The sequence below is a fragment of the Acomys russatus genome, chromosome 9, assembly GCF_903995435.1.
Source record: "Acomys russatus chromosome 9, mAcoRus1.1, whole genome shotgun sequence".
NCBI lineage: Eukaryota > Metazoa > Chordata > Mammalia > Rodentia > Muridae > Acomys > Acomys russatus.
Genome location: NC_067145.1, coordinates 5,181,951 through 5,196,299, shown reverse-complemented (window position 1 = coordinate 5,196,299; position 14,349 = coordinate 5,181,951). Strand labels below are relative to the sequence as shown.

The 14,349-nt window shown below is 42.9% G+C and overlaps 1 protein-coding gene across 2 annotated transcripts in view; it reads right to left on the bottom strand.

Annotated features, from left to right (window-relative positions):
* The window catches only part of Nadk2 (NAD kinase 2, mitochondrial), a 49,013-nt gene that overhangs the window by 33,068 nt on the left and 1,596 nt on the right, over positions 1 to 14,349 (bottom strand). For both annotated transcript variants that reach the window (XM_051150944.1, XM_051150945.1), the window contains exon 2: positions 1,937 to 2,025. In XM_051150944.1, coding sequence (XP_051006901.1) covers positions 1,937 to 2,025 — 89 coding nt within the window. The remainder of the gene's footprint in view (positions 1 to 1,936; positions 2,026 to 14,349) is intronic.

Genomic DNA, 14,349 nt, shown 5'->3' with positions numbered 1-14,349 from the left:
TCTCAAACTGTACTATAAAGCAATAGTAATTAAAACAGCATGGTACTGGCACAGCAACAGGCTGGTTGATCAGTGGAATCGAATCGAAGACCCAGATATGAATCCACACACATATGGTCACTTGATTTTGACAAAGAAGCCAAATCCATTCAATGGAAAAAGGATAGCATCTTCAACAAATGGTGCTGGTCTAACTGGAGGTCTATGTGTAAAAAAATGAAACTGGACCCATATTTGTCACCTTGCACAAAACTCAAATCCAAGTGGATTAAAGACCTCAACATAAAACCAGAGATACTAACTCACTTAGAAGAAAAAGTGGGAAAGAGCCTGGAACATATTGGCACAGGAGACAACTTCCTGAACAGAACACCAACGGCCCAGGCCTTAATGTCAACCATTAATAAATGGGACCTCATGAGGCTGAGAAGCTTCTGTAAGGCAGGAGACACTGTCAAGAGAACAAAGCGACAGCCTACAGACTGGGAAAAAATCTTCACCAACCCTACATCTGACAAAGGTCTAATATCCAAAATATATAAAGAACTCAAGAAATTAAACACCACCAAACCGAATAACCCAATTGAGAAATGGGGCTTGGAACTAAACAGAGAATTCTCAACAGAGGAGTATCAAATGGCTGAGAAACACTTAAAGAAATGCTCAACCTCCTTAGTCATCAGGGAAATGCAAATCAAAACAACTCTGAGATTCCATCTTACACCCATCAGAATGGCTAAGATCAAAAATTCAAGCGACACCACATGCTGGCGAGGATGTGGGGAGAGAGGAACACTCCTTCATTGCTGGTGGGAATGCAAACTAGTACAGCCACTTTGGAAATCTATCTGGTGCTATCTCAGAAAAATGGGAATAGGGCTTCCTCAAGACCCAGCTATTCCACTCCTTGGAATATACCCAGAAGATGCTCCAGCACACAACAAGAAAATTTGCTCAACCATGTTCATAGCAGCCTTATTCATAATAGCCAGAACATGGAAACAGCCTAAGTGTCCCTCAGTAGAAGAGTGGATAAAGAAACTGTGGTACATATACACTATGGAATACTACTCAGCTATTAAAAACAAGGAATTCCCGAAATTTGTGGATAAATGGATTGAGCTAGAAATGATCATAATGAGTGAGTTAACCCAGAAGCAGAAAGAATCAAATGGTATATACTCACTTATATCTGCATACTAGCCCAAGGGGCATGTCCCACGAAAGCCTTCACTTACCAGGAACTGGGACAGAGGGGAAGGCATCCTATTGGGACTCTAAATGAGAGACGCATGGGAGAACAGCAAAATAAAAGGATCCAGAGGGTCCTAGAAATCTACAAGTAGAACAATATGATAGGCAGATTTGGGCCCAGGGGTCCCGCTCAAACTAAGGCACCAGCCAAGGACAATACAGGAGGTAAACTTTAAACCCCTTCCCAGATCTAGCCAATGGTCAGAATATTCTCCACAGTTGAGTGGAGAGTGTGATACGACTTTCTCACATACTCTGGTGCCTCACATTTGACCATGTCCCCTGGAGGGGGAGACCTGGTGGCACTCAGAGGAAGGACAGCAAGTAGCCAAGAAGAGACTTGATACCCTATGAGAATATATAGGGGGACGTAATCCCCCTCAGGAACAGTCATAGGGGAGGGGAATAATGGGAAAATGGGGGGGGGGAGGAATGGGAGGATACAAGGGATGGGATAAACATTGAGATGTAACAAGAATAAATTAATAAAAAAAAAAAAAAAAAAAAAAAGAATAAGACAAAAGCTTCCTCAGAAAATAATAAAAATCGGGTCTTTTAACTTCAGTATAATTTTCTGGAAGTGTGGTATTTTTAACTAAGATTCTAAGAATTAGCTGCCAGTACAGACAAGATCACAAATCCTGAATATAAAATCCCCTCACAGCTCCCCCCACAGACTTACCGCAAACTATCGACGATATGCTCTACGTTTCTGGTGTGGATATGATGTCGCTCAAGGAGCCCGCTATAGCTGGAACCTTTCAGTGCAAGCTGCCGAAACAAAGGAGACGCCAGTTTACATCAAACGCTGCATATAACAGAATGCCATCTAAGGATCTATTTATTTATTATTATGTGTACAGTGCTCTGCCTGCAAGTGCACCTGCACACCAGAAATGGGCATCAGATCACATTATAGATGGTTGTCACCCACCATGTGGTTGCTGGGAATTGAACTCAGGACCTCTGGAAGAGCAGTCAGTGCTCTTAACCACTGAGCTGGGCGGTGGTGGCGCACGCCTTTAATGCCAGCACTCGGGAGGCAGAGGCAGGCAGATCATTGTGAGTTCAAGGCTAGCCTGGTCTATAAACCGAGTCCAGGATAGCCAAGGCTACACAGAGAGACCCTGTCTCTGAAAAATCAACAACAACAATAACAACAACAACAGAAAACAAAATAGAATGTCATTTAAAAGGTCTACATAAAATAAACAATTGTAAAGGTACATTTTAGTAACTGTCTATGAATTCAGCTGTCTATGAAACTAAAGGCCAGGTTTCAGAGCATCGTCATTTGATTTTAGTAACAAACACAGCATTAGGTTTTTTGAATCATGCAGCCGGCAGTTTCCAAATGGCACCTTCTATATGGCTTTTTAAATGGCTTTACCAGACTACATGTGGCTATCCAGAGGCCACAGACAAGCTGTCACTGCTGAAGGCCGTTGGCTGACCTTTAGTCCACTTGGATCCGCTGCTCCTGTGTTCGCATTTATGGACCCTATCTGGAATTTGCCCTGTGTCGTGTAAACAAAGGTCTAGAAAGGTCTCTGCAGAAGGGTACCTTCCAGCCCGATGGTCTTCAGGCATTATTCTTCCTAGTTGTCTGGAATTATATTTTATATCCATCTTACCATTAATGCTCTAAAGACTTAAATAATCAAAAAATAAATAAAACATAAAGTATGTGTCCAGTATAAAATCTAAACAGTACCATTACTTAATTACAGAGTAAAGCTAACTACTAAAAAACGTAATATGCATTTTTACTTTTGGGACTGGCTGAATCATGATCTCACTGTGTAGCAGAGGCTTGCCTCAACGTTAAATTTTTTACTCAGCCTCCAAGTATTTATAGTGCAGTGTGTGCCTCCAAGCCCAGCTTGTATTTCTCTTTTATAACTGTATTTTGCTTTTGCAAGATTACAAACATACCACTAATGTGGAAGGCACTTATAAAAAATAAAATCAAATACCTTATTTCTTAAGAATGATTACTGGTCATATTTTGATGCCTACCATACCAGTCTTTACAAATACAGGGTTAAGAAATTTTTAACGCGCTTTTCTTTTCTTTTTACCATTTAAAGAGTACTGTATGGACCCCAAAAGAAAGAGTACAGGAAAACATTTGGTCATTGTGAACATTAATAGATGGGTGCTAAATTATATCAGATAGCCATACAAGCTGAATTGCTATCCACTAAAATCATTATATCCAGGCCAAGTTAGTAACCTGAAAAACTCTTCACTGACTTTAACCAAATGACCAGAATTGCTTGTTTCTGGTTAAGGAAAATCACAGTGCTCACCTTTAGGTTTCTATCCCTCATTACTCAGATCTAAAACTTCACTCAACCACCTTTCAAGCCGTGTGAACAAAGGCCTCTCTTCTCTACCCTTTCCCTCCATGGCTTTAAAGGAAGTCTGTGTATGAACAAGGATTCCCAATTGCTTCCTAGGCTCTAAGGAGTTTGGGCTCCACACGAATTGGCCCACATGCCTACTTAGCATCTTTCTTTAGATGGCTCACAGGCATCTTTTCATACGTTCCAGTGAAGCCCTGATTTTCCACTCTACGGACTCCCCAGCTAGAGCCTAAGTGGAGACTAGAGTCACACTTGAGACCCCTCTTCCCCATCCTCATGTCCCATTACTAAGTCACAGGCATCATCAGTGCATGGCTTTACACTCATCACTTGCACACCTTGACGCTCATCACTTGCACGCCTTGACGCTCATCACTTGCACGCCTTTACACTCATCACTTGCACACCTTGACGCTCATCACTTGCACACCTTTACACTCATCACTTGCACACCTTGACGCTCATCACTTGCACACCTTGACGCTCATCACTTGCACACCTTGACGCTCATCACTTGCACACCTTTACGCTCATCATTTGCACACTTTTACACTCATCACTTGCACACCTTGACACTCATCACTTGCACGCCTTTACGCTCATCACTTGCACGCCTTTACGCTCATCACTTGCACACCTTTACGCTCATCACTTGCACACCTTGACGCTCATCACTTGCACACCTTGACGCTCATCACTTGCACACCTTTACACTCATCACTTGCACACCTTGACGCTCATCACTTGCACACCTTGACGCTCATCACTTGCACGCCTTTACACTCATCACTTGCACACCTTGATGCTCATCACTTGCACACCTTTATGCTCATCACTTGCACGCCTTTACTTTTGACACCTTGACGCTCATCACTTGCACACTTTTACACTCATCACTTGCACACCTTTACACTCATCACTTGCACGCCTTGACGCTCATCACTTGCACGCCTTGACGCTCATCACTTGCACGCCTTGACGCTCATCACTTGCACGCCTTTACGCTCATTACTTGCACGCCTTGACGCTCATCACCACCACTATGGAGACAGATGCACGGACCTCTGTCTGGCCCCCTAGTTCAGCTCCCCACACAGACATCCACTCACTCTGACACATCTGTAAGCGCACAGCTGTAACCAGCACCGAGTCACCCACTCTTTTCTTGGCACTTGCAGGAATGCTCTCCCCCTGCAACCTAACCCTGGCTCTCCTCAGCCTTGATGTGTGATGACAGCCTAACCCCAACATAGCTGAGACCTGGAAATGCTTATCACTCACCAGTTATTTTTGGGGGAATAGAGCCAATTAGTCCATCCCAAAATCTGTTAGTTTCCTTCACTGATTTTGCCATGAGTGTATGTTTTTAAAACCTGTTTGCGTCCCCTGACTAGAACATACCTAACACAGGGCAGTGGTCTTCTCTTGCTCACCAGTGTACCCTCAGGACCAGGCTACTACAAGCGTCCATTCATTTGTTCATTCATTCATTCATTCATGTTTTGGCCTTTGGGGGAGCACTAGGAGGGGGAGGAGGGGCTGCTGAGGTTGCATGTCTCAGAAAAGCAACCACCGTGCATAAGCTGATGCCAAAGACGTCAACTTGCCTGCAAAGCACTCTCTACCTGTTTAGGACCGAGAAGAGGCCAAGAAATAGAGGGAATATATTATTTTGTTCCAGAAACACCACACACATGACTTCACTGTAGGAGCAAACATTCTGCAAAGCTAGAAATTACAATTTTAAATAATGTTTGCAAATATCTGAGCACACAACTATTATTTGTTTAAATAGTAGTTGAGCCCAATCAAACTTATTAAATGGAGACTACAAATAGCCCAGGAAGATGAGATGACAAGTATTTAGAATGTACAATAAATCTTTCAGAATACTGTCATCAAATGTATTGTTTCTTATTTGCTAGAAATAAATTAAGGGTATCTAACGCAGACTTCAATAACCTGTCCAAATATTGGCTCTTCTGATACAATTTTTGGGTTGGACCATATGAACACACACTCTTGAACAAAAGACATAAACAGGCTAAGAAACTTATGTTCTTACTTCCTGGTTCTCAGCAGGCTGCAGGAAATTAAGATAAAGATTAGCAACAAAGTCTTTATCTCAAATTTCACCCTTGTGAAAACACTCCCTCTACCTTAGGGTCAACATTTACTTAATTTAGAAACATCAACTAGACTATCCTGAGCCACCATGTAAGGAGCACTCACTCACACCAGTGTAAAACACGAACTGTGATAGCTATATCCCTGAAAATAACATGGCTGCAAACACCTACAAACTCACCTTAATCAGAAGAAAATCAAGCGTAGTGAATTATTGTAAAATGGTTTACAATTAAAAAGTTAGGAAAATTTAGAATTCATTCTCAACTTTGCAATGTTCCATATTACAACTTTTTAAAGCTTGCTTTACCAGTCAGTCAAGTGTTATTACAGTGAACTCTTCAATTTCCATGAAAGGTCAATAATTACATTTCAGCACATATGAAGTGCACAATCTTGGGAGGTAATAGAAGTCAGTAGGTATAACTCAACAATCCTTTTACACACTTAACTAGGTGACTTCTTACCCAAATTTGCCTGGAAATTGTGTGTGGCACCTTTTCAGGCCCCCAGCACCACCTTGCGCAGACGTGTCTGGTTGGACGTGACTGACCCTGCCTTTCCTCTTAGGTCCTCACAGCCCTTCCCCACAGACGCCTAGTGCAAGGGCGGTTCTGTTCATGCTGCTTATGTCCTCCCTGTCTGCTGGTACCGTGACGACTCCACCTTTGGATTCCTTAATCAGCTCTTACTTCCTTACACTGAGTCATCTCCAACCCAGGCTCCTGGCTTCCAGAGTAAGGGTGAGGAATGAAATCTGTCCTGTCACAGATAGACTCAAGTTTTCAAACGCCTTCCCCTGCACTCCGCCCAGTTCTAGTTCTCACCCTAAATATCTAAACAACTCCATCGTCCCACTCTCACATGTGCTCTGAGAGTCACATGCCCGTTAATAAAAGCATCCGTTCTTTAGTTACCTGAACAAACCCAGATGCCACCCTGAATTCTTCTCTCACTTTCATCTCCATAGCCAGCTTATATATTCCTGTGCAAAAACTTTTTCCAAGCTGTGTCATGCCCTGCCACACCGCCAGCTTCAGCTCTGCACACCATCAACTCTCACAGAGCTGAAGGTGAAAGCCTGCGTCTGGGTTTTCTAAACTAATGCCTTACAAGTCTGATACACTCTCGCCCCCATCCTAGCCATCAAGACCAGAGCAGCCATCTTCATCCTATTCCCAAATACTCAAATAAAATCACACCTTTATCCACTTCACTCACTCCACTGCTATGAAGACAGCCAGGCCGAGTGCATTCTACTGCCAAAAAAGGTCTGGAAAGCATTAGCAGAGAATGTCAACTCTTAGGATTACACTTAATAATATCTGTCACATCCAGTGTACCTGGGTGGCCTCAATAAGTTTATGGCTGAGCACTGACCATGCCCTGCTACCTTATAGTGAAACAGCCAAAATGCCAATTAAAGAGAAAATAAAACACAGTATACTTAATTAGATTAAACTGTTTCTGCTAACATCTTACTACAATTAGTACTGAGTCACGATGTAAAGTTTTTGACTGAATCAAAGTCTCAGTTTTTGTTAGCTGTAAGGTGAACGTCAGGGCTGGAGAGATGGCTCAGAGGTTAAGAGCACTGGCTGCGCTTCCAGAGGTCCAGACTTCAATTCCCAGCAACCACATGGTGGCTCACAGCCATCTATAATGTGATCTGATGCCCTCTTCTGGTGTGAAGGTGTCCATACCAGCAGAGCACTGTATACATAATAATAAATAAAATCTTTAAGATGAACTTAATTCTTTGTTCTCTTCTCTTCACACAAATTCTTCCATCTGTCACTTAATTAGTAACATCTTAAAAACAAAAGGTTATCATTTCACTCTATAATTTGGCAAAGTAAGTGTTAAGACTTGCTAAGTGCCTGGAGTGATGGCACACGCCTGTAATCCCAGTGCTTAGGGAGGCAGAGGCAGGCAGATCACTGTGAGTTCAAGGGCAGCGTGGTCTACAAAGTGAGTCCAGGAGCCAAAAAGCCTTGCTAACTGCTGGTACTAATTTTTAGATTAGGGGACTCATTCATTGAATGCATGTGAAAAACTTATTTTTACTTAGAATTGTCCTTACTAGTATGAGAAGTGGACTAGCAGGATGGCGAACCACGCAACGACAGCTATCTGTCAAGGCTGAGGACCTGAGTTCCATTCCCGGACCACATGAAAAGATGGAGGGAGGGACCCAGCTCCACCGAGCTGTCCTCTCACCTTCACCTATATGCTGTGACACACGTACCCACACACACACACACACACACACACTAGTCAGACTTTTGAAAGTAAAATAGAGCAACTGCAAACGACCTACAATTATCCCCAAGAGGAGTGCTGCATAGCAACTATTGCATATTGAATTCATTTGTATCACTACAGACAACTTTTTAAAACAACAGCAAATAAGAAATGCAAATTTGTAAAGACCAGGTGCATATCCTAAAGCCTACATCATTACTGCAGCATCTTAAAGATGCATAAGATTGTCATATCTATCTGTGGAGAGTCTTATCAATATAAAACCATTGGCCTGATAATGGTATATACCCAACACCTTCAAACTGGCAGAGATCACCCTTGGAAAGACACTAGCTAAGTGGGCAGGGCCATGCTTCCAATAGTTACCATTCTTACAAAAAAACAAACCAACAAATCTCAAGCAGGGCAGGGACCGATCATTTGGAAAAGCATTTGCTACATACACCAGCATGAGCACCGAATTCAATCCTACCCTGAGCGCGCTGGTCCTCACTTAGGACCCCAGAGCTGGGGAGCAGAGGCCGGCAAAGGATCGCTGGCCTTCCCACCACCCAGTGTGGCCTAACGGATGAGCTCCAAGCCAGGAGACACCTCCTCTGAGAAGGAGCTGGGAGGTGTTCCTCAAGTTAATCTCCCAAGGTATCTTCTGGCCCAACTCCTCGTCCCTTTAAAATGTTCTAGAGCAAATATGGAAAAGCTGTATCTACACATGGCTCTTGCTACTGTGAAACTCTCCTACAGGCATGAAATACTTCATAACTGAAGACCGTAACACTGAACACGGCACCCAAAAAAGTTTATTTAAAAGTTGCAAAATAATGGAGGCACTCAGAGGAAGGACAGCATAAGGCTACCAAGAAGACACTTGATACCCTATGAGCATATACAGGGGGATGAAATCCCCCTCAGTCACAGTCATAGGGGAGGGGAGAAGGGGGAAAATGGGAGGGAGGGAGGACTGGGAGGATACAAGGGATGGGATAACAATTGAGATGTAATATGAATAAATCAATAAAATATATTTAAAAAAATAAAACTAAAAGTTGCAAAATAAAATAAATCAAGGGTCTTTCCCCTGCTTATCCCCATCCTTCCCAGTGAGTCTCCTCCTTTTCTGATGTCCACGGACCACTTTGTCTTCAGGGTTAGAAGACCATGGAATATATTTCCCCCAAACACTGGATACTGGTTTTTGGTGCCTGGTTCAGTACAGGCCTGGTAAATAGCTACTAATCAAACAAATTAAGTCAGGCTGCTGGGCCGCTGGGCCGCTTAGAGGGTAAAGACATCTGACTCAGCCTGACGACCTGAGCTTGACACCCTGGACCATATGATGGAAGGAGAGAACATTCTGCCAACTGTCCTCGGACTGTCACGCCTGTGCCACACCACTAAATAAATAACATATGCACTAATAAAAAATATGTAGAGAACAAATTAAGTCAACTGTAAGGCCTTCTGGATGCTGGCGTCTCTGCATAACAACTACACCTAGCATGTTTCTATAAATAGAAACAATGGTTACAGCTGCATTTACTGGTCGTGTGCCACCAATGCATGCGGAAGTAGAGGACAGCTTGAGGAAGCTGGTTCTCTTCTTCCACTGTGTACCTTGGACATCACCCTTGGGTCCTCAGTCTTGCTTTCCCCACTGAGCCATCTGGAAGCTCTGGCAAGTACTTATTACATAGACTTTTACAAACATGCTTGGTGAAAGAGGCAGCACTTCAGACCTATAGCTGCCTCAACCCAATTACTTTAAAAGAAAAAACAAACAAAAGCCACTCCGTGTGGCTGCGGGTGGCTGTGGAGTGTAGCTTAGCGGCAGAGCACTACACAGCATAGACGAGGCCTGGGTTTGATGGCAGCAATAGAAATTTAACCAATGACCACTTCACAAGTGTTAAACACAACTCGACTTAGTTCATCTCAGTGATCTTAGAAAGGCAACTTCCTTTGGAATGACCAAACCATTCTCACTTCTTCAAGTATAAAACTTTCAGCTGGGTGACCTGTCCTTGCTAGAATACAAATACGTTGTAAAACTTGGTCTAATTTCCTAGACAATGCATATCTGGTTCATCACAAGGAAAAAACAAAATATAATTTCTCTAAAGCATGAAGTAACTGTCACACTGGCTAGTATTTAAAATTATGTGCTTCTGTTACATAAAGTCAACTTCAACTTTTCTGGTTATGACACAAACATGCATCAATAAACAAAACATCTGCATCTACGCAGAACTTCCTTCCCACACTTCAGAGCACAGAAGAGCAACCAGGGTTTGGAAAGCAAAGCCAATGGCACCTGTGTGGTTGGCCACAGGCTTGTAGTTAACATGTTCCCAGGCAACTCCGCTAACAGTGGAGACTGAAAAACATCAGGGCATGTCAGCTACTGTGACATTCAATCTTTCTCTTTTTGAAAGCTCAGGGACAATCTTGTTTCAGTTTAGCTGACAACCCACAGGGCAGGCAAGGTGCAAATCATGGCCGCGACCCAGGGGACAAAGATGGAGAAGAGGAAAGTAGACTGTTTGTCAGTCTTTTTTTTCATGCAAATATTTATGGAATGAAATATACTCTCAGCCTCTCTTTTCAAAATTATGTTCCACAGAGCTTAAAATCTTTTCTGACCCAAAGTCATCATTTGTTTAATTTGTTCCTCAAACACTGTAGCCTGAAACTCCCTTAAAGATCCCATGTTGGCAATCACTCGCTGGCTTACAAGCTAATATAGAATACTGACAGATGGTGATAAGCCCAGGATGGGGGGGGGGGGGCTGGTACCACCCTCAGGAAGAAACGTGAAAAGTCATTCTGGAGGATGTGAGAATCACTTCCCCAAGATCCCAATGGCAGTTGGAGGGTAAGGAGAACACCTGCCCCTAAACAGCTGACAGTCTGCAGAAACAATCACAGACGCCATTTTTCATCAGAGCATCCTAATATTTAATAATGGTAGGCAGAGATATAGCAAATTCAAGGGTTTCTGAAAGGGTTATGTCTGAACTTGACCTCAAAGGATGAACAGAAATTGGAGGACAGAAAAAAACAAACAAAAAACGAACTTACCAAAACAACAACAACAAAACAAAGAGGGCTGCAAACTTAAAAGACACCAACAGATGATGCAGATTCAACCAAGTGAGCAAAGACACAAATGTTTGATAAACTATGGATGAAAAAGTAGGTACTCTCATACACTACTGTGGAAAATAAACATTGTGTGTAATGACAAATAAATAAATAAATAACTTGAGTAAGGAATGGTTCATTCTAGATGAAGGTTTAAAGGGACACAGTCCGTTCCGGTGGGACAGAGGTGGCAGCTGGAGTGTAAGCTGCTGCTCCCTTCGTGTCCACTACCCAGAAGCAGTAAGCGATGAGTGCAGTGTTCAGCTCAGCTTCTACTCTCTCCCTTCTGACTCAGCCTGGGACATTAGTTGATGGCATGATGCTACCCATGTTCCTCGGTTAACCAACTCAGGGTACATACGCCCTGGTACACATTCTCAGAAGAGTGTCTCCAGAAGATTCTAAGTCCAGTCAGTCAGGATAGAGACGGAGCGGGCCATCATGTATGGGTGCAGTCTCTGAGAGGCGACATGAGAGGTCTATGAGAGAGACCTATATACATGCCTTTCGGTTCTTCCACTTTCAGGTCTCTGTTCTAGAACACGTTCTCATATATACGAACACAGGATTATTAATGCAGTAGTTGTATTTGACAGACAATTTAACCAACCCAGGAGCTAAGTAAGACATTTGCACAAAATGAAATGATACAGCTGTGCCGTTAAATGACAGATTGAGAACGCTCAGTGTGAGAATCTGAGAAATACCGCTACGCGAAAGAGAAGCTTCAGGTGAGGCACAGTAAAAGCCCTTCTCTGTTCTGTTGCAAACAGAGGTGATTACCAAAGGGAAACATAAGAAACAAACAAGTTACTTGCAGGGGCCAAAACTGAGTAAGAGGTGACAGGAAGAAGGAAAGACTGTTACAGCATGGCCAGCACAGCTAATGGACATTAAAGTTGTTTAAGACTGGCAAAATGCGGAGTTCTACAAATACTAAGGAATAAGCCCTTGTTTAGGAAAAGTACTGAAATGTGTTTCTTGGGGTATCACCTGGGAACCACTCAAAAACACAGGCAACGGGTGACGGAGACAGACAGACAGACAAGATCTCTGGGCTTCATTCATAGTAATTTTAGGAAGCCCTTGACAACACAGGGAACTGGTAATAAACACACACACACAGATATATGTAGGTCTTTGGGGTTGATCCAGTAATTTTAGGCATATGGTTCCAAGAAGCAAAGTATAGGAATTCTTTACACTGAGCAGGAAGGCTCAGGAATTTGTATGTCAGTAAGTCTCCCGGGTGAATAACGGCACCTCTGGGTGCTGACACACAGACGAGCCAAGAGCCAGATGGTCTCCCCTAGATAGAGCACGCTGGTGCCTGTGGCGGGGAGATCTGACAGCACCAGGCTCAGCGTAGCAGGCCCTGGCAGCACAGCAGATCACATCCTTTAATCCGGTAACTACTTACACAGCCGACTGCCCATATGTGGGAAAGAATTATCTGCCCAGGAGCTACTTACAACGTAAGCCACACCATATTATTTTTTTCAAACAAAAGGGAACAAAAGCAAGGCATTACATCTCCACCTAAGAACCAGCTATGAAGACAATAAACAGAAATACTGTAATCAAAAAGACATGTCATTAAGTGAACTTACTTTACCCTACTGCATGTAAAAAGGGAAGCCATTAAAAACGGTCCCTCTGAGGCAAGAACAGAACCCGTGAAAGCATCTCTTAGCTGAATTCATACAATTATGTGTTTTAAATAAAGCCTTTACTTTGGCTAACAAAGTATGGTTTTGGCAAGAATACCCTACCCTAGCCAAATCAGTTTTGTTGCATCTAAAGTCTACTGTGCGACTGTCCAGGAGTCTGGTCACTAGCTCTGCCTCTCCCACCAGCTTCACCTCTTATGGCACAAATAGGTTTTAATAGAGGTTGATGTCTTTGCAAGATCAAGAGACTTGAGAACAAAACCCTCAGCTGAAGTCTTCCATTCCCAAGGTAAGTCACTAACCAATCAACAGGAAGAAAGACGAGACTCCAGGATAATGCATTGCTACCAGGGAGAGTAATTAACTGAAAGTCAAACTTTCGCCCCAGGCTGAAGGATCTAACCGTGTTCTTGTACATGCTTCTTCAGCTAAAAAGATACTTCATGTAACTCTTTACCTTTCTACAAAATCAGAAAGCCAGAGGCTCCCCGATAGAAAACTTCACTGCATTGTTACTTGTTAAAGTACCCCAAATAGAGAACTATTTTGCACACACACACACAAAAAAGCAACCAATGTAATAAAAGAGAACGTTTTCATATAAAATCATGTTATCATGATGTTACGGACATAGTAGTCAAAGTACCAGTGACATGAAGCAAACACTTGGTCATTTTCTTTTATAACCAATTCATATAGCTTAGTAAGTTTTACCCCAACAAAATATGTGTGTGTGTGTGTGTGTGTGCGCGCGCGCGCATGCGCGCCCCTGTGCTATCTATCTATCTATCTATCTATCTATCTATCTATCTATCTATATATATATATATATATATATATCAAGCAATGTCAAACTCTTTCCATTCCTACCTTCTACAATTTCATGGTAGAACTTCACACAGCCTGGCATCCCTCAGCTGTTCCTATCCAAGCTATCCCTAACGCAATCTCACTGCAAATATTGTCTTTGACATCAATGCAAAACCAGCTCCCATCAGTAAGGAAGGAATTGCAGCGACAAAATCTATTCCGTCTCTGACTCTTGGTGAATCCGGTCCAGCAGTTATATTTCAGAGCTGTCCCGTTCTAACAGCGTCACCAGGTGACAGACAAATACTAAGAGATTTCCCTCCACTCAAAGACACCAGTGACCTCTACATCTTATGAGATTTCCTTGGCGGCGACCCAGTTCAGAAACGCAAGCGTTAACCTCAGTTCGGATGCCACCCGTTTTCCAGAGTCCTTGAGATAATTTCAAAAACGCCGACTCCAGAAAGGGCCTTGGAAGCGATTTAGCCCAACCCATCAAGAACTGGGTGAATGAACTTTTGAAAGCTAATATTACAGTTCAAAAGTTTGATTTCACTCAGGAAGTCCAGAGAAGTTTAAAAAAGAAAATAAAGAAAGAAAAAGAAAAGGGGGGGGAGGGTCAGGGCCTTGCGCTCCCAGGCGACAACCCCACCCTCTGCATTGAGCACTTGAGTAGCAATCCACCTTAGCTGTTTTTCTTTTTCTTGAGTGTACTA